The sequence below is a fragment of the Acomys russatus genome, chromosome 10 (genome assembly GCF_903995435.1).
Source record: "Acomys russatus chromosome 10, mAcoRus1.1, whole genome shotgun sequence".
In the NCBI taxonomy this organism is placed as follows: Eukaryota; Metazoa; Chordata; class Mammalia; order Rodentia; family Muridae; genus Acomys; species Acomys russatus.
In genome coordinates, this window is record NC_067146.1 from 62,790,996 (window position 1) to 62,816,430 (window position 25,435).

At 37.0% G+C, this 25,435-nt stretch overlaps 1 protein-coding gene across 3 annotated transcripts in view; it reads right to left on the reverse strand.

Annotated features, from left to right (window-relative positions):
• The window catches only part of Ccser1 (coiled-coil serine rich protein 1), a 1,084,048-nt gene that overhangs the window by 693,728 nt on the left and 364,885 nt on the right, over positions 1–25,435 (reverse strand). For all 3 annotated transcript variants that reach the window (XM_051152255.1, XM_051152256.1, XM_051152257.1), the window contains exon 6: positions 16,601–16,808. In XM_051152255.1, coding sequence (XP_051008212.1) covers positions 16,601–16,808 — 208 coding nt within the window. The remainder of the gene's footprint in view (positions 1–16,600; positions 16,809–25,435) is intronic.

Genomic DNA, 25,435 nt, shown 5'->3' on the forward strand with positions numbered 1-25,435 from the left:
AGTCTTATGCCACCAAATGTCTCACTAAGAAAGCACAATTGGGATGGTGTAAGAACACACATACAAGTGTAGCACTTGGGCTAGCTGCTTTTGCACTAACGTCTACCAAAATCAACTTAAAAATCACATTTGCTTAGAGGCTTGGGAGGGTTGACGAGCAGTACTGAAGGATTCCGAGAACAAGCCAGGGGATGCTCCATATGACTCTGTGGAATTGAAGGAAGCAGGAGAGCCAAAGCCCCAGACCAGTGCAAGAAGCAGGGTCCAGGAAATGCTGCCAGGCCAGACAACTGGGAAAGAATTCACTTTAGCATAACAATCTTTGAAAGTGTAATGAGCAAGAAGAAAGAATGATTTGCATGTGTTTGGATGTTTTCCTTGCGTCACACAAATAAAATCTAATCTTACAGTAAAACATATATTTGTACAACAACACAAAACCTTCTTGTATATGAGAACACAAGATGCACCAAGGTACTAGAAATATTTCCTCAAATTGGTGTAAATGTAAGATAAAATTCAATCATATTTTATAGAAAATCCCTGCTCCTGATTTTACTCTCAAGGAAACTATAATGTTTTCTTATGAGTCACTGATGGAGGAAGCATAGTGAGTGGGCAGAATAAAATTCTTGGCCTATTTGTCCAAGACAGGCAAAATTGTTTTGTGCTATCCCTAAAATAGATGAAGTGTCTTCTTCCACTCAACCTAAGATTCCCTGGGACATGTTCTCCACCACAGAACTTCTGCTACGCACACCCCTTTCGTTCACTGTACATTGTAGCCCAGGATAAGAATTTAAGAAAAAGTAGTACACGCTGACCTTTTGCTGTATCCAACTTCATTTCAAAAAGCTAAAACATATTCATACATTTAATACCCATAGCAAACTAAGCAATGTGTAAAGTATCATTTTAGACTCTCAACTAATGAGGAAACAGGTATAGAATTTAAGTACGTCCTGTATCATTTGGCCCTGGATGGAACGGGGTTTAGGCTCCGTACTCCAGTTTCTAATGTGATGATCTTCGAAGCCTTGCACTGCTATTCTACTCCAAAGGAGTGTAGTATGGCAGGCTCTGAGCAGACCTGAAATCTGCCAGTTGTCTGCTCTTGTAAATAAGGTTTTATCAGGAACAGCAACCCTTGGTCATTCATGTAACATGCCTTCTGCCTCAACACTGTTTAGATAACTTGGAAAACATAGACACTATCAAACTAGACTCTATAGTCATCTTGACCCCTAATGTAGACTATGTACTCATATGTCTTTTAACATTATTTTCTATAAGCACAGTGAATCTTTCTTATCTGCTTCTTTTCTTTAAACTTAGACAATTCTCAGCTTGGTCCGGAAGTCCATCCAAGTAAAGAAACAGGGCTTGGTTCTAGTATTATCAGTGACTACTCCTGTAATTATGTTTAAATTTAATTTTTAAAAAATACACAGAAAATAATGTATTTAAGTATATAATTTCTGAAATAATAAGCAATGCATTCTGTATTTGCTGTCCTCCATTTTTTATCATCACTGAGGTTAAAATGGTACAGTTACGATTCAGCAAGTTAGCTTCCTTCTATCTATCTGTGTTACCAGATTCTCATCTGTGAAGAGTGGGATACTCCAGGTCAATATATCGCCTTAGTGGTTACATGTTTCTGAATTGTAAAATAACTTTCCTGAGCATGATGACTAGAAAAAGTATTCTTTTGTCATTAAATATGGCTTTGTTTCTGATGTTAAAAAACAAACAACAAAAAAAGTAAAGACCAAAAAAAAAAAAAAAAAAAAAACCTGCCCCCCCCCCTTTTAGTATAAATAAAAAGCCTCAGAGGTAAAAGGCTTTTCCCCACCCCCCCTACACCCCCCAGTACTGGCTTAGTTCCTTCTTTCCCCCACAGGAGGAGCTCTTCACAGAGAGGCTTCCTGGACACTTGGATGCCACCTGCTGTAAATCGGTAATGTAGCAACTTGAAATGTTTGATAACAGAATGACATGAAAGTGGTTACTGTTGGAAGGACTGTAAGCTTTATCACAGGTGAAAGCAGTCTTGGCGGGTTTTGCCCTTAGACACACCACAGATACTCCCTGAGATTAACCTTGATATAGACTGGGTGGAGCCATCCTGGCCCTGGACTTCAGGCAGCTGACCTGGGGACTCCACCTGGACTATTGTTTTTCTAATCGACCCTCAATGGGAGAAGGAGACCACCCTTCGCCTGTGAGACAGGCAGGCAGAGAGGAGAGAGGGACAGCAGGGTCAGACCAGGCTTTAGAGAACTTGGATCTTGGATCGGAAGGAGGATCAGTGAACAGGCTGGACTAGTGCGCAGACCAGAGACACCTAGGGACTTGTCCCGTGGAATGGATACCAGAAGGTTCACTCCTTTTTTCCCTTTAACCTTTTTTTCCCCCTTGTGTAAGCTAGTTGGGTTGTATAATAAAGTTCAATTGTTAAGAAACAGAGCCAACAGGTTATATTACAAGGGAAGTATTGATGGTGGATTTGAGAAGAAAATGGGAATCCAGACATGCATAGCAACACTACTTGTAGTTATTCAATTAACTATGGAATGTGACAACAACCTAGAGGGTTACAGTACCAGTTAGGGATGAGGGAGATGGCTTTTAACAGAACATAAATGCAAATGGCAGACCCTACTCCCGTTGCCTTCAACACCACATGAATCTCAACAACAAACTGTCTGAAAAGAGGTGAAAATATCTCTGTGGCTTTCACAGGATGGAGCCAAGGGCTGAAATTAAGCTATGTGAACAGTTCTGGTAGACAGGAACCTCTTAAAGCATAGACAGTTTCAAAAGATTTTGTTTGTGTGTACTCTTCATGCATAACTGAAAATTCCATATGCACACTGTGATTTAAAAGAAGTATAAGAAATACATTGTGAGCATAAAATACCTACCAAGACTTTCATGTACACACTTGTTATCAAGGTCACATTTGGTATCATGCATACCTGCCTTCATTACACTATACTGACAGTCTCATCCTGCATATTGCATTTGGAAGGCCATATTTCTATTCCATTTTTATTGTGGTTTTACTCTATACATTATTTGTTTAACACTGTCTTATTTAAACTTGTATATTTTTTAACCCTGTGCTGTGTATGAATTTATTTGTAATGCAAATTCTCATTCCAAATATTATTTAATTGTAATGTAAATTCTCATTAAAATATATATGACCATAAGTCCTTTACACATGAAACTATAGCAATTCCATGTCAATTTTTTCAGAACACCTTGAAATTATCTAGCAGCTTTGAGCATGCACTTATGTGGTATCTCCACTGTGGAAAGCTAAATGTCTTAAGAAGAGATTGAGCTTCTTTCTAAAGATGCATGTACTCCTGAAGTTAGGCCTAAAATTCAAGTATGGCCACTCTCTTCTGGACTTGTAATTGTGATCACTGCTAGATTGTCTTTCTGTTTAAGTAATAGCCAAAGTAATTATAGTAACAGTATTTAAAAGAAAACCAAGGTTTTTTTCTTAACACAGAGGACATATTATATAAAATGTTAGTTACTATTCTTGATTTATCCAATATAATTTATTGTATCCTTCTAAAATTACAAAGTTCTGTACTTTATGGTGGATATATGAGCCACAGGACATTTTCCTTGTACTTGTTGAGACAAGTTTTCACTATGTAGCCTAGGCTGGCCTCAAATTGGCAATCCTTCTGCCTCAGGATCTCCCAGGTGCTAGAACTATAGACAAATAATTCATTGCCACAGGTAACAGGTGCTATGAGGAATTTCACCTCCTCCAAACTCATAAAGCAGTTCCTTGGAAAGGACTAAGCCAATAATTTATGAGCAGGAAGAATTATTACTTTAATCCAAGTTTTGGCCTTACAAATTAGTACTTCCTCGAGGTTATCACAAATGCTGATGTTCTGAAAGCTCCTGAAGTCTGAATTTGAGATTAACTTTGAAATGCAGCACTTTCTTACCATCCTTATCCTGACACTCAGCACCATTCTTCACTTTGACTTTCTTTCTGATGGATGATCTTATCTTTCTTTCCTGATTTCCTGATTAATTGCTGAAGCATTCTATGGTGGGTTCAAATGTACACTCTTTGACCCATAGCTTTAGGCATGATCTATATGGCCAAGACTATTTAACCTATATTTCTACCCTGATCGTCCTAGAAGTGCAAACAGACAAATCCAAGTGTGATGCACACACTTGCAATGAAATAAATACATAAATACATAAATACTCCAACCACATAGGGTTCACATTTCCTTCAGCCTCATGTGCATATTCCTTGCATGCTTTTCTCAGGCACAAAAAAAAATCTTTGTGGCCTCTGCTCATTACCCAAACAGTGATATTCAGGATTACTCTTGCCAATAATCTTTCTATCCCCTCGATTACAATTCATCAAGTACCACTGACATCTCCAGTGTACCCCACTTTCCCCCTTCTTTCTGTGCTGCTACAGCCTGGTTAATAAATCACTACAATTTCTTACATATATTAGCTTTATGTTGAAATGAAAAGGAAATTCAACTGGCATGTAGTAGTTCTTTTATCAAAAAATATTAGATAAAATTGGTGTCATAATTGAATAAATCCAGAAAAGCACATTATGGTAATAATATTGGTAGTATGGTTTCAGCAAGAATTGGCTTTATAGTAGTGATTAATTTTACATTAGTATTATTTAATGCATACAGCCTTCACATCATTAAGGAGGATTAACTGTAAGACTTCAATGTATTTATGAAATGACAAATGAATGTTACCCATTTGGCTTATAATTGTTCACAAATGAGACTACAGAAGTAGTTCATTTCCATGGTGCTCACTCCATATTCCCACTGCATGACTCATGTTTTATTTGTGAATTGTTCAAATAACCTGACTTTATAATTATTAATATTACAAATGATAAAAAAAAGACTCTTAAACTCCTAGTAAAGCTGTAGTAGCTATTAAGCTACAGAGTAAGATTTGCAATTTTATACCTATGATTCTGTATTTCTTTTATCTTTATCTGGCTAATAAACTTCTTCCAAAAGGCAGGGGCATTTATTAGTGAAGCAAGGGCAGAGTAAGGGAAGAATACTTCTTTGCTTCCTTTAAGCTTACACTGCTTTCTTGATAAAAGGTAGAATTCCTCACATAGCAAAGATAATCAGAATTATCTTTTCTTCTGTCTGTTTCCCAGATTAAGATTTCTAACTCCTTAAAGAATAAGGCCTTTCATACACAGACTCTCATCAATAACCTGCAAGTCTTAAATGATCCTAAAGAGATCATAATCTAGAGGAATAAACTCTTACACTGTTGGGTTTTAACATGTTATTCTAGAAGTAAGTAGCAAATAAGCATTAATAACATTTTTAAAGAATGGACAATAGCACCCTAACTTAGTATGTATGACAAGGTCATAACTCATGTACAGGTTTGCCAAGGGCATAATGAATATTCTTTCAATAAATATGTTGACTAGTGATACCACCACCAGCATGGTGACAATCCATGTGATGCTCTGTTATGCCTAAATAATTCAGTGAGTTCTGATAAGCCACAGGGATGAGACCATTTCCCAGCTAGTCAGAAACATGAGTTGTATCAGAGAATATCAGTATCCTTCTGACAGAAGCTGCCTTCTGTAAAGACTTTGAATTTTGCCCCATGGAACTTCTCAACAAACCAATTACTATTTTAAAAGTCTGAAGCATCTGTGAGTTACCTCTTTCAGACCACATCTGGGATCACCTGGAAGCATCCTGTAGGTGTGGCTTTTACCTGATGGAGTGAATCACAAATAGGAGCAGGCAACTCAAACAGTTTTACTGAGTTACGGCCATAGAAATCCCTTCCAGTTTACACTTAGAAGTTAAAGACGTTGTAAAATGGAAAGAGGCATTTGGATATGTCTCCAAAACATAAAAGATGACAAATGTCTTCCTTTCAACCAGAAACACTGATTCCCAGTAACTTTTCAAAGTCATAAACTCAATGGTAAAGAGGACATGCAACAATATATATTCTCTAGGCCTTTTAGAGGGTGCAGTTATTCTGTCAGCCAGACAGTTGTCAATCTTCAAGATGGATAATACCATAGACTCTAAGGGAACGTGTAGTGCACAAAAGAAACGCTTCTAACCATGTCACCATGGGGAAAAATGGAAAACCATTCAGCATCACCCAGAACATTATTAACATTGTAAATAAGCAGATTAGGGAAAATTTCTTGGCAAGAAAATTTTAATGCAGTCTAACATCTGTAACAGCTGCTGGAGCTGAAGAAGGAAAAATAACCAGAAGAAGGGAAAAATTCAAATAGAAAATTAGTTGGGTCCAGGTGAAATGCCAGCATGCTCTGTGCAAAGAAATATACTTGCTATCAACTTATAGAAAACAGCCTATGCTCCTGGACTGGTATTCTGTAAAATCATGGATCAATGGGTAACTAATAAAAGAACAAGGCTATAAAGATAACTGGTTAAAAACATTGTTAACCCAGAATAAATTCCAGTATCAGGAATGTAGAAAAGACCATGGCCCACATGTATGTGTTAAGGAAGGGGATGGTCTAGAGAAGAAAATAGTAGGACCAATGTTTTGTGAAGAGAGAAATAGAAAAATGAGGTTGGGATATAGACTTACTTGAGGAGCGGAGAGGAATGAATGAAGAACAGGAAGATTAGATAGCACTAAGGATGTTGGAAAATATTTTATGCTTATTTAATGTTATATATATATATATATATATATATATATATATATATATATATGTGTGTGTGTGTGTGTGTGAATACATGAACAAATATATTTAAACAAAGTTATGACACTTGTGGTAATAAATATCCCTCCAAAGACATAGAGTATCTAACCAAAAAAAAAAAAAAAAAAAAACAGTTTTAGGCAAGGGGAATCTCCTTTCTTTCAAGTTGTGGGTCAGGCGAATCTGAGAGATTCCCCCCAAATAATATATGTCCTTGCTCTTGCCCTCCGTCATCTCCCAGAAATTGAAGATACCATAATGGTGAAGATACCAATCAATTAAAACAGAGGATTTAGAATTAGAGTGTTAGATCCAAGCTGGAAAGTATGTGCTAGAGGATTAACTATCACAGTAATGAAAAGAGCTATCCAAGTTTCCATGGAAGAAACACAATCAATAGTTTTATCCAACTGTAATACCTAAAAAACACCACAATGATCAGAATGACAGGATATTCCAAATGGTACAAGAGTAATACCTAATCCAGGGGATAACTCCAGTGGTTTGAATGAAAATAGCCCAATATGTTCATTTTAAGTGGGGTTTTAAAAAAATAGTTGCTGTGGTCATGCTTTTGCTTCATAACAATAAACAGTGACCAAGACATTATTTTGTACCAGGAGTGGGGTATTGCTCTAATGATATAGGCCTGATCATACTGTTTGTAGAAGAATGTAATTTGGGACTTTAGATTAGGAAAGCAGTTGAACGCTTTAGCAGGGTTTAATGAGCCATATTAGGAGAAGCATGAAAGGCTGTGCTGAAGATGATTTGAATTCTCGGGGCCTAGACTAAGACATTTTAGAGAGAAAGAATAATAGCAAGTGTCCTAAAGATCATTTTTGAGATAGTTTGCCAGAGAATGTGGCTTCTTCGCACACTTGTCCAAAAACTCTTCTTGAAGATGAATTGGCAGAGATTTTAAGGGAGGCTAGTACTGACTGTGTGAATTACTAGGAGCAAGGAGAGCAAGGAAAAATAACAATTGTACAGTTTGATGAGAAAAAGAGCAGTTGGGAGTATAATGGAGCTAAGTCCTATGCTCAAAAGGATGAAAACTTACTCCTTAAACAAACAGATAATTGTAGCTTTCACCACTCTTCAAATAGTGTCATTATGTGACAGATGCAGATCACAACAGAAAGATATAACGGGTAAAAAATCGGAGAGCAATTGCCTTGGCAGGCACTTGTAAAACACATTTCCTACACCTGAGAATACAGGAACATTGCTCAAGAGGGTAAGGCAAATTTTTAGGAGTTGGAATACCAAGAAATTTGCCTCTAGATCTTGCCTTATATCTATATGATAGGGGAGCTACACCAGGGAAATCTCAACAATATGCTTTCCCGAGTAAGACTGGAAAAACAACACTATCAATTAACATGGCCCCATGGATATGAGAAATTTCATAAGGCCCCACCATTAGATGAAGAGATATGAACAGTTAATGGCTGCCAAGGGAATGAGAATCAGTCATGTCTGGGGATGAGCTCCCTGAGAGGTTATTCAATACCAAGTGGTCATCCCGACACACATGTATAAGAAACACTAAATAAACAGCTTACATTTATAAGTTTGTATGTGTCACAAGAATAATTAAAGAATAAGAGGCCATGAATTTGAGAAGGAGTGGAGAAAATATGGGGAGGGTTGGATGGAGAGAGGGATAACGGTGTAAAGACAGTACTCATATATGAAATTCTCAAAAATAAAAATGTAACAGAATACTATCCAGCTGTTTAAGTATATGCTAACAATGAGAAGGGACAGCTCATAGACCAGAATCAACAGTACAGAGGACAGAATTAAAGCCATGGAGAATTATGCAAAGGCTTTGGATACAAATCAAGATACTACTAACCCATACATTAGTTCATTGTGGGTAACTATCTGGTGGTTGTCCTTATAGATTGATAACAATTGCTTATCCTTCATCTTATACAATCTTTATTTTGTCTGATGCTATAATGGAATGAAGCCAGACTTATATAAGGAAGAGATGTACTATTGAAGGCCACAAGGCTGACTGTGGTAGTGAGCTTCCATTTGAAGGCACAGTTACCCCATTCTTTTTCTCCTCACACCTTTTATAGTGTCTTATTATTTTATTTAAGTTTGCTTTTCTGAAACAAATTCATAAAATGCATTGTGGATTTGTATTGTTCACCTAGACTGTATGTCCTAAGGGAAACAAGTTGCTGTGTGGTCCGAAGGACAAACATGGTGAGGAACTGACCTGTTGTTGGTTCTTAACTACATTGTAATGAACTAGGAGGGTGAGCCTCAGCCTCAGCCAAGCCTTCCTAATGACCATCTATGGCTGACTTCTTGCTATGACCAGCCAAAGCTGACATATTTAGTTATGACCAACAGGGAGCTATATTTTTTGACAGAAATGCTGTGACGTAATAAGTATTTATTATTTTAAATAATTTTAAATTGGGGCTATTCAGACTCAGTTTTTCTTATGCCACCTTAGAAATTGTTTTTGAAGAATCTGTGTTTCTCATTCATACTGTACTACTGATTGACTTTCCATCTCTGGGGTTCATAACAATGTTAACATCTTCTTGGCAGTACAATCTGTAGCAAGGGCTCCTCCCTTCTTGCTTTTCCTGAACTAGGTGTGTGTATGTGTATGTGTGTGTGTGTGTGTGTGTGTGTGTGTGTGTGTGTGTGTGTGTGTCTGTCTGTCTGTCTGTTTTAACTTCATTTGTTATAAATTATTTTTCTTTTAAAATATCAATGAGCCCATTGGATTTTGTAAACTGCCTATTATAGGTTCAAATTCCATTTCACTTTTTTGTTTTTTAATAATTTCTTTTAGATTTAATTTGACTTTTTTAGCTTCTTAAGGAAAAAAATTGGTTATCAGTTATTACACTTTCTTCCTGTTAATATAAACTGTAAAATAATAATAAATTCTCTACTACTCATAGTTGGAAGTAAGGTCCACAATTTTACAATATGTATTATAATAGAATCCTATAAAGTAAGATGCCACTGGGCAATAGAAAACTACATTTGGAAATGATCTATCTGCTCAAAAACCCTCCCTAGAATTACATGGGTAATACTTGTTTTGCACTTGGGGCCAACAGCAAAATTCACATAGGCCTATTAGATAGTCTACTATTGTGACTTTCTTCCATACATAACTTTCACAGTGCCTTTTATATTTACTTAAACACATTTTGGTGCAAGCAAATCCATACAAAAGTGAAAACATGGCAAAATATCTAACTTTGTTATTTTAATGAAAAGCTTGAAAAGACTTCTGGTGATTAAGCTGTTGCTTGTTTTTGCTACACAGCAAATGAACTAGGATGAAAAGAGCCTCAAGGTCAGTCAAATCTTTGTTTGAGAACTCTTAACCAAGGTTTTTCTTCTACAATTATTACTACAGTTACTCATCTCTGGAGTTCCTTTTCTATAGACTGTTTTTATTTTTTTTATTTTTAGAAGTCGTAAGAAGCTCACACTGAAAGTTAACCTTGTGTATATTATTTATTGTTTTAGAGAAAATAAAATTAAAATTGAACTAGAAAAACAAAAGCAAATTATGAGTTCACAGCTCCTCAACAACAAATCATTGAGAAAAGCTCCACAGCTCAAACATTTTTTATCAACTTGGTACTTTTGTAAACTATATTCATTTTCAAATGTAAATAGTTCCTTGTTTTTTGTTTTTTTTTTGGTTTTTTTTTGTTTTTTTTTTTTACCTACTAGGTATTTTGCCAGAATATATTCCTCTCATTATATCAAAATGCTTTTTTGTTTGGTTTACATTTACAGGGCTTTCTTTGAATGCCTGATTCAAGCAATACAGTCACACTGCTTAATTGCCAAATGAAATTTTAAAATGTGTGGGACTTAGGACAAGAAGTTAGAGTAGTGATTGAATATTTTACTGTCATTTAATAATGTTTACTGTTGTTATTATTTTCTTTTTTAATGTGGAAAGTGGTCTGAAAATAGGTTAGTCAATGTGGCTACCCTTAAAGTGTCAAAGAGATGCAGGGACTTGCCAACTTCTACAAGGTTGGAACAAGAGAGAAGGGTGTAAATAGAAGGCAGTAGACATGCATCGCTCGCCAGCCAAGCCAACACTTGGTCCCCTACCCATCAGTGGCTCAGCTCCACCTCTCATGCAAGAACGTCTGACAAGTTCTACATCTTACCAAGGTCCTTCTTTAGTGGAATATCAGAACCTCAGCCTTGACTTGACCCAAAAGTAGGTTCCCAGAAAATCTCACACTTGTTTGGGTACAAAGTGTCATCCTAAATCCAATAACAATCTTGTGCCCTGATGGACAGCAAAGACTGGAAGGTCCCAGAGACATCTGGAGAAGTTTTATTCCAGGGATATCTTTTTATCTTCCCATTTCAGCTAGCACCAGCTTCTTCTTACGTCTGTTTTGTGAAAAAGACTAATGAGAATATGGATTTTTTCCTTTATTCTGGAGGAAGTTTGACATTTGATTTTGGGTCACCTGCCCTCAATATGACAATTGAAAGAGCCAAACTGACAGTGCAAAGCAGAAAATGGAGATTTATTCTATTCAGCCACTTTACAAAGAAGGACAAAAAGATCCAGGGACCCGGAATTTATCTTAGCTGTCACCTTACTTGGACATTAGTTGTTCATTGGTACCTGAGGTTTCCTCCTTGTAGCCTTTATCGTTAATTCCCATACAGTATAAACAAAACCATATCTAATATGATATAGACTGAACAGAAAATATGATGGGAATATTAAATAAACCCTCTTCTCTTATTTATGTACTTTTATAGAATATTGAAGTTATAAGAAAAATATAGCTTAAAGAAAGATTTACTTTGTTCTAGTTAATTATTTTATGAACAATCTTGAAAATAAGATACAAAATAGAATTTCCGAAGACCTAAAGTTTCTGAACATTTTTAACAGAACAATTGACGTTTGATACTTTAGGGAAATTAGAGCACCTTTTAAAGAGCAAAGGAACTTAAAAGAAGTCCAGATTTAAGATTGTGGTATCTGTTCAATTTTCTATGTTCAGCTTATGCCAGGATTCAAATCATAGATGTGAACAGAACTCTACTATCAAAATGGTAGACTTACCCAATTGACAAAATAATAAAACTATTATGTAACATGTTAAAGAACTCTTCTACTTAGTGAGGTGCACATTCATAAGGATTTATATTCATTCTTTTCTTTTGAGTGTAAAATAATGACTTTTATAAACAAAATTATTTATATTTAGAAGGTGTGAGGATGCATTGGGAAAACCAGAAATAACGTTTCCTTCCACTAAGCTTATAGGCTTTTTTTGTTCTAATCTTCAGGATTTAGGAGATAATTTTTAGGCTAATAGTAAATGAGCCCCACAGCCTCTTTTCCATGGGAAGATCTGAAAGGGTTTGGAAGATTATGTGTTCAGCCTACAGTCTTTAGCAAGCATAAGGGGCATGGTCAAATTAAACTTTGCAATGGTTGCTATGCACCTCCATTTCATATGCTGAGAAGGTCATTTTGTATACTGTTTGGCAGGGGAGGTCTTTAGTACTAATCCTTTCTGTGTTTTACTGGGCACTCACTAACGTTTGCCAGTTTACTCCATTAATAATAATTTAATGTCACTTCGCCTGGTGGGGTGGCCTTTCCAGGCCACAGAGGAAGAGGATGCAGGCAGTCAAGTTGGGATTTGATAGGCTGATGACAGATGATAGGGGAAGAGGGCTCCCTCTTTCTGAGGACCAGAGGATGGCGGGAGGGGTGATGAGGGAGGGATGGCAGGGTGGAGGACCAGGAGGCGATGAGGGAGGGGGCTAAAATCAGGATGTAAAGTGGATAAATTTTAAAAACTAAAAAGAAGAAGAAATAATCATTTAATGGTTGAGTAGAATTTGAATGATGCATGTTTTCTTTTCATTTATTTATTAAGTGGTAAATATATTATAGCTCAAACAAACACCAGGACAAGACAGCAAGCTCGACTCATTCATGACTCTTAAGTGTATCATTGGAGATAAAGCATTAGAAATTTCAGAATAAATCATGTAAAATCCTAAGATGTGTACAATGTTAACTTTCAGGGAACGTTTAAGAGTGCTTAGGAAATGCTCAAAGTGTCACAAAAGAGTGACTGATCACCTATTTTTTTTTTCCTGACTCAACAAGGAAGTTGGACTTTGTGAGAAGCCTACAAGTCAGAAGGGCAAGATGACTACTATGAGAAGATGGACCACCCTTCATGGGGAACAATTGAAATAAGAGATACGGGCTGACTTCCTGGTGTTTAGGAGGAGTCCTCAGATGGAGGAGGATGCAGCTATCTTTAATGCAATGTCTTTAAGAGAATATCCTAACCTAGGGTCTCTGTCCCAGGACCCACAGAAAAGGCTGTTGGAAAGGTTTCAGCATCTGCAGGCTGGGACTCAGCAGTGAGGCTTTTGAAACTGACAGCAGCCTAAAGCCACGGCCACTGCTCACATGTATAGCTGCTCCTGCGAGGAGGTCAGGCAGCTGCTGCACAGGGCTGCATCTAATTTCACAGCTGTGCTCACTTTAAGAATTGCATTCAGTTGAAATTCCAACTTATAGTCTAGCACAACAAACGGGACTCACAAAGCTAGACTAGTTCTAGTTAAAAGAAATAAGACTCACTAATTGCCAAAGTACATAATGTGATAACATTTTATTAAACCCAAGGATGTAGAATAGCAAACGCCCATTAAAGACAAAATAACTAAAAGGAAGACATTATGAATGTGGTAGTAGAATTTAGTATATAATTGATATTTTCAGTGTAGTTTACAAATAAAATTTTTTGAAAAAAAAAATGATATTGGGTAAAGCATGTTAGCAAGAAGTAAATTATAGGCCCAAAGAGACTGTTCAGCAATTTTGAGTGTTATTTGTTTCTTCCGAGGAAGTGGGTTTGGTTTCCAGAACTCACACTGTTGTTCACAACCATCCTTAATTCCAGTTTTAGGGGATCTGATGCCTTCTTTGACCACTTTTCGCACTAGACACGCATGTAGTACATATACATACATGTAGACAAGACATTCCCATAAACAAAATAAAATAGCAATGACAAAAACAACAGCAACTTAGAATTTTTAAAGCATTACAAATGGAACCAAACTGTAGTGTTCCTATTCAATTAAATGGTACAGGAAATATTAACTCCATAGACAAGGTAATTTGAAAGATTACATATGTGAAATGCTGTGAGAATTTTCCATGGGTAACTTCTTCCTCGTGTCCCACAGTGTAAATGAGTTCTAAATACTCAGGAAGCAACTTTATGCTTCTGGATTTCCTAGTGTCTAGCCCTTCACAGCGTATGCTATAAGGTCATCTTGAATTACTTGGCAAAAACAAAACAAAACAAAACAAAACAAAAAAACCAGCTACAACCTTTTTATTGTGGTTTCTGAACATTTGCAAATGTTTTATCCTCCCAAATGAAGGAAAGATGTGTGATCTGGTCATAAGGTTGTTGGGGTCGCAGCAGGGGGGATGCACGGGGGCAGGGAGGATTACCTTTTATTTATCCAAGTATGAAAATGTCACAAGTGTGGTTTACTCCACTAAGGGACAATCAGGAAAGGGGTTATTATAAAAGCAAAGCTTAAACAAGATGCATAATTCAGTTTTAAACCTATTTTCATTATTTCCAAGCCTAGACTTACTCCTGATGTCATGTTATACCTGTAGAAAACAGTTTATAGTAATAATGTCTTATTGCAGTTACATTTTGCAGTTATAATTATCTGAGTGCCTCAGTGGACTGAGAAGCTCTGGGCAGGGCCATTGACTAGACTGACTGACAATACCTGTGGAAGCTTGTGATGCGGGATCCACATATCAATCCCTCTGATGTCTACCAACTTTGACTTCAGGGGACCTAAGCTGCAGGTGGACTCTTCCACCCGTAATCTCCCCCTTTCCATCCTATAAAACTCCAAGACCCCCTCCCCACGAGCACAGTTTCTCTTCTGCAGACGCTATGGCCTTTCAATTGTTCTGATTAAAGAACAGCTAAGCTTCTGGAGATCCCTGCTTTCTTTCTTTTGTTTCCACTTGATGTCCATCAATCCCAAACTAAGTTATCATGACTAGAAACAGGAAACTGATAACACACTTTTATGAAAAAAGTGCTGCAAAAGAGCAATTTCTAGGAATAGTAATTAAAATATCTCTACATCTTGCAGGCTCAAAACCCCAGCACTCAGGCAATAGGATAAGGAGGTCAGGAGTCAAAGGCTGGCTTTCATGACATGGTCAGCTGAGAGCCAGAAGAATCAATATGAGATTCTGCCTCTAAAATAATAACAAAACCTCCAGAAGTTGCCTGTGTAGATTACATCCTGACTTTTTGTTAAACTTGAGTATCAAAAGATATTAATATCAGACTAGGGGCTATTTAAAGGTAACACACTGAATACTTATTTTCATTTGAAGATCAGATGATAAGGACTTGCATAAAATATTTAAAGTCCAGTACAAGACTTGAACATCTGATTGAAACAGATTTTATTAATCTACAATACATTCAAAATTGGTGACAAAATGGAAATAGCAGTTAAAAAGTCGTAGAGAACAATTAGGGGATGGTGTCCCTTAAAGGTGTCTGTGAGAATGTCCTTTGCTGAAACTGCAGCCAGTGCTGATCACACAGCACCCATAGTTCTGGAAGAATCTGAACAAGCATGCCATTTAGTGCTTTGTATACAGCACCTGGGAGGGTCAGTTCTCATTCAATCTGCCTAATGAGGAACCCAGACAGAGAGGTATAGAAACATTCTTAGAGAGTTCAAAGTAGTTGTTCCACAGTGGCAATCATGGATATTTAAAACCATAGAGTTCAATACCCCAGGAAGATATGTGACACACCCTGACACTTCCTCCCTCTTTATTTTCACAGGTATTGATCTCCTACTAAAATCCTGACCAGGAAGAGTAGATAATAGAAAACTTAAATGTTATAAACTTCGGGGTTCATAGCTTTTAGCATAGCAGAATTTATTAAGTTTTCTGTTGTTCACAGAGGATCATATTGTGGCATCATACAGAGGCTAGGGAGATTCCAACTTATTCACTAATACACAGAAAAGGCAGCCATGTCAACAATACAGAGATTGTTATAATCACACATGAAGTGGCATGCTAGTAAAAATTTAAGTGATATTTGGCCTGTGGAAAAAAAACTGAAAGGCTCAATATATAGTGTTCTCTGATATCGTAAGTATAGATACTCCTACAGGACTGATTAATATAACTGAGAAAGAGGTAGAGACATTGTTACAGGATACTTGGATCACATAAAACCAGTAGATGTGAAAGCATCCACAGGTGGCTGCCAGAGGGCAAATGTATTCACTAACTATTTCATTAACCCCTGCAGACTGAAGTGTACTGGGATGACTATGACCATAACAAAGTCACTTTTAAACACCTGTCTTTATAATATCAAATAGATAAGGCTTTAGTAAAACTCAAGTGAAGAAAACTCAGATTTCTCAACCCCTCATAGTGACATAGACGGATTACTGCATAGCTGAAGTCCATTTCTCCTAGCTTGACAAATTAGGGGAGGTTTAGCTTCGACTTCATTTTTCATAGAATCTGAGGATTTATGGGTGAAATTCTAGGTACCTATTTATACACCAGAACCTAACGCTATTCCTTTGACATAAGAGGAGAACTGGAGGACACTTGACCTATGCTCATTGCCCAGAAGTTAATTAGCAACCAAGCAGCGTATATGCGGGTCTACAGACTTGTTCCAGACTAGCAAAGACTGCTTAGCTACAGAGCTGCCTTACCTCTTGGAGCACTCTCTTCATCTTCAGTAGCAGCGTCTTCACTGCAGTGCACTCCTGGAGCATCAGTCTGAAGGGTAGAGAATCTATGCCTCCATTTTCCTCCACACCCAGGAGAGGCCAGTCCCCAGAGGGACTGTTGGGCATGCGGCTCACATGGGAACACCGGGCATCTTGATCAGTGTCTTTTGTTATTTTCAGGGAAAGGCTCCTAACAAGAAACAAGACAAAAAAATTACAATGTGGTGTGCTTAAAGCAGCATTTCCTCCAGTGTCAATCAATGTTAATATGACACTAAAGGCTTTCTATGAACCTTGTCATTTTCTTAAATTAGTCTTTGAAATACTCAGACCTTTAGCAGAAGTTATGAATTGCATATTTAGTGGTAAAATTCAATGACAATTACAATTTTAGAGTATGATATTTCCCCAATCAGTATTTCATTTATACATGGTACTTATTTAAACCATTTACAAATGTTGAGACAACAAAAATCTCTAGAAGACAAATTTTATATCTAAAGTTTCTAATGATTTGCTTACATTAACTTGAATGAAAATATTCAGAGGCAAAATTATAAGAAATTAGGTTAATAGCTATTGATTTAAATAGCTAAATCAACCAATGACAATTTTAGTCAGAAAGGCAGGAGACATAGAATTTTATGTTAAGACTGTGGCATAAGCAGAAAATCCGTAATTCCATGGTGGCATTCACACAGAAAGGGAGAAAACTACGTCACGCCTGAGAAACTATCAGTGTGGCATGAGGCCCACCATTACCTGAAGGCAACCGACAGTGGGAACATTCAAAGAAAGTTTCTTGCTCCACATCCCCCCTCTAGCCCCCACACACCAACAACATATGTGCCTAAAATCAGATGCAGGCCTCCAAGGCTCCTTTTTCCTTTCTGTACCAGAGAGACAAATTCTGACTTCAGAAGGCAATTCTTCATGTCCCTCTTATGAGATACAAAAAGGACTTTCACATGCCATGCTAATTAGGCCTTATGTCCCTTGCTTTTCTCATTTATTTCCACCCCATAGCTTGCTTTCCTAAAAGCGCCATCACTTTCTTAGTCTTGTTAATGCTCTATAATTTACCCTGCCTTGGCTAAGATGCTCAACAGTTTCAGCGTTAATTGTCCTTTGAGTCACTCCTCACTGAGTGCTTCACACATGTGTGTGTACAAGATATACCAGTTAATTTCAGGCTTCTCTTGTTAACCCATCTTACCTCAGCCTAGTCTCAGGACCCCACCTGTGAAATGTGGGCGGGTAGATGGGAAAGATTCAAATAGAGCCCACATGAAAAAACTGTCTTTCCCAAATAGGTAAAAGACATTTTTAACATGGTGGATGACAGTCTAGTAAACACTCCTCACAAGGCTGTAAGAGACATGGGAACTTTGGAGGGATTGGCCATGTTTAGATGCACTTGCACTGTGTGGCTGCTATCTAGAGAACACTCACATTGCCCTCTCATTCCAAAGCTGCATACTCCTCCCTCAGCCTCTCCAGACACAGGGAAGATTCAGCTACATCTGCTCATGACTTGTTTAAATTTGAGTATAGTGACACACATGAAGTGATGTGGCACAGCATGGTCGTGGGACACGAGCCAACTCTCAAAGCAGGCTATGCGTACTTATGTTCAATTGCAGATACAAAATTATAATAGCAATAACTAGCATCTTACTCTACATAATATTTGTTTATACTTATGAATATAAATGAAAATGTAACACAAAATCATATAATTCAGAATTCAAATTACTTTACTCTATGTTATCTTATATATTGTAAAATAATTAAGAAAATATTATACTTTGGCATCGTAACCTGAATGCAGTAGCAAGGATCAGGACAGTGCTTTGTACATTCCCAACATAGATTGCTAGTTCTTGTGTCATGCACTTCAGGACATATATATATATACATATATGTACACATATATGTGTACTGATATATATATATATACACATATATATGTACAGATATATACATATGTATGTCTATATGTATGCACATATACATATATATGTATGTGCATATGTACATGAGTCTGTGCACACCCACACATGAAAACAGAAGATTTCTGCAACTGTCAAATGGCCAGATGGGCCAGATGAAAAAATGAACATAAAAGATAAAATTAGCTATGTGTTTTATACTTCAGCAGTTGGAAGAGAAAATGCTGGCATTTTTCCTCAATTGTTGTGAAAATTCACACTCCTAGGAATATGATAGTGGCTGAACTTGTGGCCATTGGATGCTGTCAGTGACTCAGAAGGCTTTTCTCAGCTATGTAATGTCTTAATAACTGATTCCAAATGATGGTTACAAATGAAAGTGTCCTGAGATATTTCACTTGTACGAGAAAAGTGGACCTACTTTAAGTGCACAGTGAATACAAATCAGGTGGGGTCTGTTAGCAACAAGACTGCTGAGCTCCCCTGAGCTCAGGAGCACTTCCCACCTCCTTCTCACCCTATGCTTATGAAGCCGAACATTAGAGCACATGGCTTATATTTAATAACTGTTCATTGCAGAGACAGTATTGTAAATATTAATAATTTTTTACAAAAGAGAAATTATTGTTACCTAAAGCATCCAAGCATTTATGACGAGAATGTTCCTATGACAAAAAATAAAAAATAAAAGCTCCAAACTGTCTCATATGAAGTCCTACCTCTCTCCAGCTGGGAGGATTGGATGCTCTGGTGCTGTTCTGATAAAAAATGGCCAAGGTTCACAGGACACATCAGTTCCTGTACTGGGGACTGATGCTACTCTTGGCTAGCTTCTGGGTTCCTTGGTTTATTAGTCATCAAAGCTACCACAAACAAAATCAAAGACTTTACTCTCCACTCTTGCCACACTCACTAGGACTGTTTGTATCACTCTCTGATAGCAGCCACACATTTTGTGATAATGAGAATTCCTGTGGAAGTCTTTATAGTTTAAATTTTAGTTATATTTTCGTAAGACTGGGTTGAGACTTAGGGACCTATCTTAGCCCATAACTAAAATAATTGAGTTCCCATAAAAATATCAACTGAAATAATAAATAATAAGTGTAGTAACAGTATTTTCAAAGACAATAGGATTTGAGAGTATGAACTGGTTCTTAAAACTTTTAATTATAATCTACTGTATTGATTGGTTTCATAATTTTGCCATGGGATGCTTTGTAAGATAAGGATTTGTTTTTAATCATCCTTTCTAATATAAATCTATCTTCAGTTGGACAGACAAGTTTAGCAGAAAATATATGACTTGACACAATGTACAGTAGCTTCATCTTTAGATAAAAGTGTACATCCAACTTGTTATTTTACCACAACCCTTGGTGTAGAAGAAAAGAAAGTAGATTAAAAATATCTCAGCATCATGTACCAGTTTGTCATGGTGCAGCAACTGTCTTCTTCTCCACATGTTGCCTTGCAACGCATTCTTATTTTTGGCACAGACAGACTGAAGTCACTAGGGCCCTGTGAAGTGCTAAACTCTACCCTGCCTCAGAGTGTTGCATATGTCTAACAAAAAATGGCCCCTTCCTTACCTCCAGATTTCCCTTCAAGATAACGTGTTCAGGAGAGCCTTTGGACCCAGCAGGTACATCACCCACTAAAAGTACACTGCTTCCCCTTTCTGCTAGTAAGCTTCTCTTCCCAGTAGTTATCAAATGTGCACTTAAGAGGCATTTTGGAGAGATCATTCTGAGCAAGCTGAACTGTGCTGAACTGCACATCTTATGCTCTAAATGCAAACAAGTGCTCCGCAAGGTATTGCCAGAGTTACCTTCTAAAATGTCACCAGGCAAAAGGGAAAAGACAGAGGAATTCCCAGATGCCTAAAGGGAAATCAAAGCAAAGGTGTTTATGCAAACTGCCATTTGCAGAGGCTTCCTTTCCAAATTTGAGAGAAGATACATATGGTGTGAATGCTAAGAGGCTCAGAAAAAAATAAAAAAGAAAACACTCCTGCTTTGCCTTAAAAAATATTGCTTATCTTTGCTGTCTATCATTAGGGCCTTTTCCATACCCTAATATTTCATGATCTCTTCTCTCAGGGTCTCCATCTTTGTTACAGTCTATGGTGACAGGTCAAATTTAAAGATCATTGCACCTGTCGAGAACTGGAATCAAGGGAAATATAAGTGTTAATGATAAGATAGAGAAAAGAACAGATCAAATTAGTGTTTAAAGGAATTGCTCTACAGATGTAAATCTGTTCATAGATACATGTGGTTTTTTTTTTTTTTCCCCACTGTGATTAAGTCTCATCGCAGAAGTTCTGTGCATCCTTTTTTCTCTAACTGGGTTAATCCTGCAGGAAAGGGCCCTCTCCAGAGAAGTTAGACAAACAAAACCAAAGTTACCTCATATGTATACTTCCTTCGTTTTTCTCTGCTATTATAAAAGTGATTTGTCAGAGAAAGCTCACACTTCCTTGCTTTTCTCTATCTAACAGATATGAATCAGTTTTGTAAACCTGCAATTTTTACTCTCAAGTCTTCCTGTGGATTTCATCAACCAAACAATGTAAATTATCTGATGTACTGTCACATTTTTATATTCATTTTCTAAATTGTATATTTTTCTTCTGTGAAAATTGGGACACTTTCCCTATATAGTTATCTATCAATATATGGAAAATAATTATCTAGGAAATGGTGGTACATAGAAAGATGGCTCAGTGATAAAGAGCATGTCCTAGTTTGCTTCCAGTCGCTGTGATACACACATATTAAAACGATCTTCTTGAGGAAAGAGTTTACTTGGCTTACTTATCCTGGGTCATAGTCCATCATAGAGGAAAGCCAGGAAGTCAAGGCAGAACCCTAAGGCAGGAACTGAAGAAGAAGGCATGGAGAAATGTTGCTTACTCGCACCATCTCCATGACTCGCTCAGCTATCTGACGTATACAACGAAGGCCCACCTGCCAAAGGATGACACCGTCTACAGGCTGGAACTTTTCACATCAATTATCAACTAATAAAATGCCCTCTAGACAAGCCCAAAGGCCAATCTGAAGGAGGCAGTTATTCAGTTGATATGCCCTTCTACATATATGTAGGTTTACATTAAACAACCAAAAACTATGACAGAGAATACATGGCTCTTGCAGAGGATCCAAGTTTGACTCTCAGTACCATGCCACATTGCTTACAACTCTCGGTTACTCCACGGAAGTTGGCTCCTTATTCTAGTTTTTTTTTTTTCAGCACCTGCACTCACATACCCATGAGTTCTCAGGTAGACACACACATTTGTGCATAATATAAAGATCTGTAAATGATATAAGAAAAGTAAACTAGAGTTGAATAGTCTGAACTCTAAAGAATATTTATCCAAATGTTAAAAAAAAAAAAAAACTCTAGAATCACTGTAGTATATCAATGGGAATCGACCACAGTTACCTATGATAACAGGTAATTCATGAGGCATTTGACTTGCACAATTCAACTAATTTAAACTATTCAGTGGAAAATACACTATAGAACTCACTACTCGTTTTATTTTCCTTAAAAGTTCACAAATTCTGGCTCTATTCCTATTGACTTACTCTACATTTCTTCTCTACAGTAGGAACGTCATCCTTTCAGCACAGTGTAGTCAGTAAGACGAGAGGGATCATTTCCAACGTGGCAACTGCATACTTCAAAACACTTATTCTCAATACTACTTATTTTATGGCATCCTTTCTTTGCTATCAAAATAATGGCAAACAAAATATCAGGTGGCTTATTTCAAACAATTATCTAATAGGAAATTTGACTAATCTTTCAAGACATTTCCATGATAAATCCATTTTTGTTTTATCAAAACATAACACTTACAACATGTAAATATTTAAAAGATTGCATGTAAAATATTTCTTTCATGATTATTTAAGGATTTATTATTTATTTAAATTTATTTCTATGGCTCTTTGCTTCTGATATTCATGTCATACAAGTGCATCTTGAAAATATCTTCAAAATTCCCTTCTAGGCATCTTATTAAAATTTACATAAACGTTTTACAAATGTTACAGTCAGTTTTAACATATGAAAATATTACAGGCTGTAGAGATACTACAGTGGTTAAAAGCAGTGGCTGCTCCTCCGGATGACTTGAATTCGGCTCCCAGCACCCACATGGCAGTTAATAGCAGTGAGTAGCACAAGTGCTAAGAGATCCAACACCCTATCTTGGCTTCCGTAGGAACTAGGCATCCTTAGGATTCCCAACATACATATAAGCAAAATATCCATAAACATTGTATTACATTGAATTTTTAAAAGAAAAATATTTTATGCTTGAAGTTGTCTCAAAATTTAAGATCTGATATAATACAGAGCATAGTCATGTGCTTAAATTATGCAATCTATAGAAAACTATGCTGTTTGAGAAGTCAGACCCATGACTATCCCCCTGAGTGGCAGCATTTTGCTATCCAGGTCTTAGTGTTCGTTATGGAAGTACAATCTAGGGAAGATTAATTCTTAACAAACAATCAGTTCTTCCTCTGTAAGTTGGTATAAAGATAATGCCATGAATAATTATAATATACACACAATACAAAAATAATCATAATATATATTTAAATAAGGTAGAGATTACTACTTTGTGTAAAACCTATATGGACACGAATATTTATCAATTTGAGAAAAAAGTAATAAAGTCCACATAAATTCTTAACAAATTATATAATTTTATTCTTTAGGAAACTAAAGTAATTTTGATGGTTTGTATTTAATTTCAACCAGAAAATGTTTCAATATTTTCCATAGTACACAGAAGACAGGATTAACAAATACCTTGAAATAATTATGCATACATACATGCACCCATGCATGCATTATGTATACTAATCATTGGGTTACTTATGAACTGGTTTTATTTCCAAGATACTCGAAAATATCCTATTTTGTTCTTGATTTGTTAAACATTTACTCTTATTTAAGTGATGTGGAGACTCTCTTTTGGGGAGACCTAATCCAACATCTGCTCCCTTCCTATAGTGCATCAGCGTTGAACAAAATTACAGTTCCAACAAAGTCAACTTGGGCACCAATGAGCTCATTAGACTTACAGAGTAGAAGTCAATGTTACAAGATTACGGCTAGTTTCAGGGAAGTTGGTGGAAAGTCTCACCACAAAACAGAGAAGTATGTCCCTATAGCAGTGTATATGGGGTCTTCTCAGTTAATCTTCCAAGTACACATACTCTACACTCCCAGAGACTAGAAACTCATATTTAGCTAGGGTGAAAATACATACACATGGCCAAGACTTATGGAAGGAAGTGGCAGAATCCCATGTAAAGGTCAATTGACCTTCTCCGCTGTTCTCTTCCATGAAAGAACATTAAGATGATAAGTCTGAACTTAAGACTGTTTACAAGTCATGGTGGCTCAAACAAATAGTGTTCTAAGCTTTGCTCTATTCATGGGTCCCTTCCAAGAAGGTCTTGTGACTAGCTCTTGAAGATCCTGCTGCTGTGACTTCCCTGACATAACATACAGCATCTGGGAACAATGAGCTAGCTGCATAGGCCTTTTCTCCCTTAAGCTGCTACCCTGAGGGAATTTTTAACAGCATCAACTGAAAAGGAACTAGAACACTAAAGTAAAAGAGCATGCAGGACAGCAGGACAGATTTCCACAGTCGCTGGCCATGAAATCGCCATCATTTCAGGCTAATGCACTGTTCTGCACAGCACACATCCCACCCACACCCCGATACCCCATCTTCAAATGTTCGTGTTGCTTCAGGCTCCTTGCTCTTCTCACGGTGCTGTAACTGCCTGCATATGTGTCTGGTACTTCATCTGCTGTGCTGTAATCTAACTCTTCCAGGAGGTGGAATCCTTAAGCATGTTTTAGAATTCTAAGTGCCTAGCTGCCAGCAGTACTCCAAGAACTCTCTGCGGCCTGGGTGAAAGCACGATAATTCCACACACAGAAAACAAATGCACGAAGGATTGTACATTATTGACTACAGGTATTAGATTTATAGGTTGCAATTTCTCTTGAAAACAAATTGTTTCATCCTTGGAGAGTTGCCAAAGGCAATCCTATTCAAAGCAATAAAACATCCACTCAAAACCTTAGGTGTAGATAGAAGAAAGGGCAACAGCTATGACTATGACCGGAAGAATAACAGTGATGAAGGAGAGAGTACGAAGAGGCACCAAGCACCTTCACGAGGACATAGTTTGGGAGTTGCTTCTGGGCTGAGGTAAATTGTAGGATGCTCATTCATTCTCAAGATAAAGTTAAAACAAAGAGCCTGCCATTTGAGGGAAACTTTCTGTTTTGTTTAAGAAACACCGCCCATTAACTTAACTTAAATCTCTTTCCAAACAGATAGATCTAATTACACTTCTCACAACAAAGCACTTGACCTACAAAGGAAACAACTTCCAGTCTTGAGTGAAGTACTGTTTGTGCCTGTTGTTGCATTAACAAACTGAAAGCAATTAAATCTTAAGGTATTTCCAGTCAACAAGTTTCTTTAGTTACCAATCCTAATTTTATCCCCAAGTATGATGTTTCTGAAGATGTTTTATATCTCATTTGCATTATTGCTAATATAGAAAAAAAACCCTATAATCTGTCTTTAGTTAACCTAGAATTAGAGGGGCTGCAGTCCAGGCTACTGATAGCTACTTGTAACAGCACGGGCATTAAGTACTAAATGGAATGGCTACCCCGACAAGCCCTATCAAACTTGAATAGCTGTCACATTATGAAAAAATTACAGGTATCAGAACTAAAAATGTATATATAGTTTACTATGAAATTACTTTAAACGTTTTGCATTGCCAATAGTGATGCCCAAATT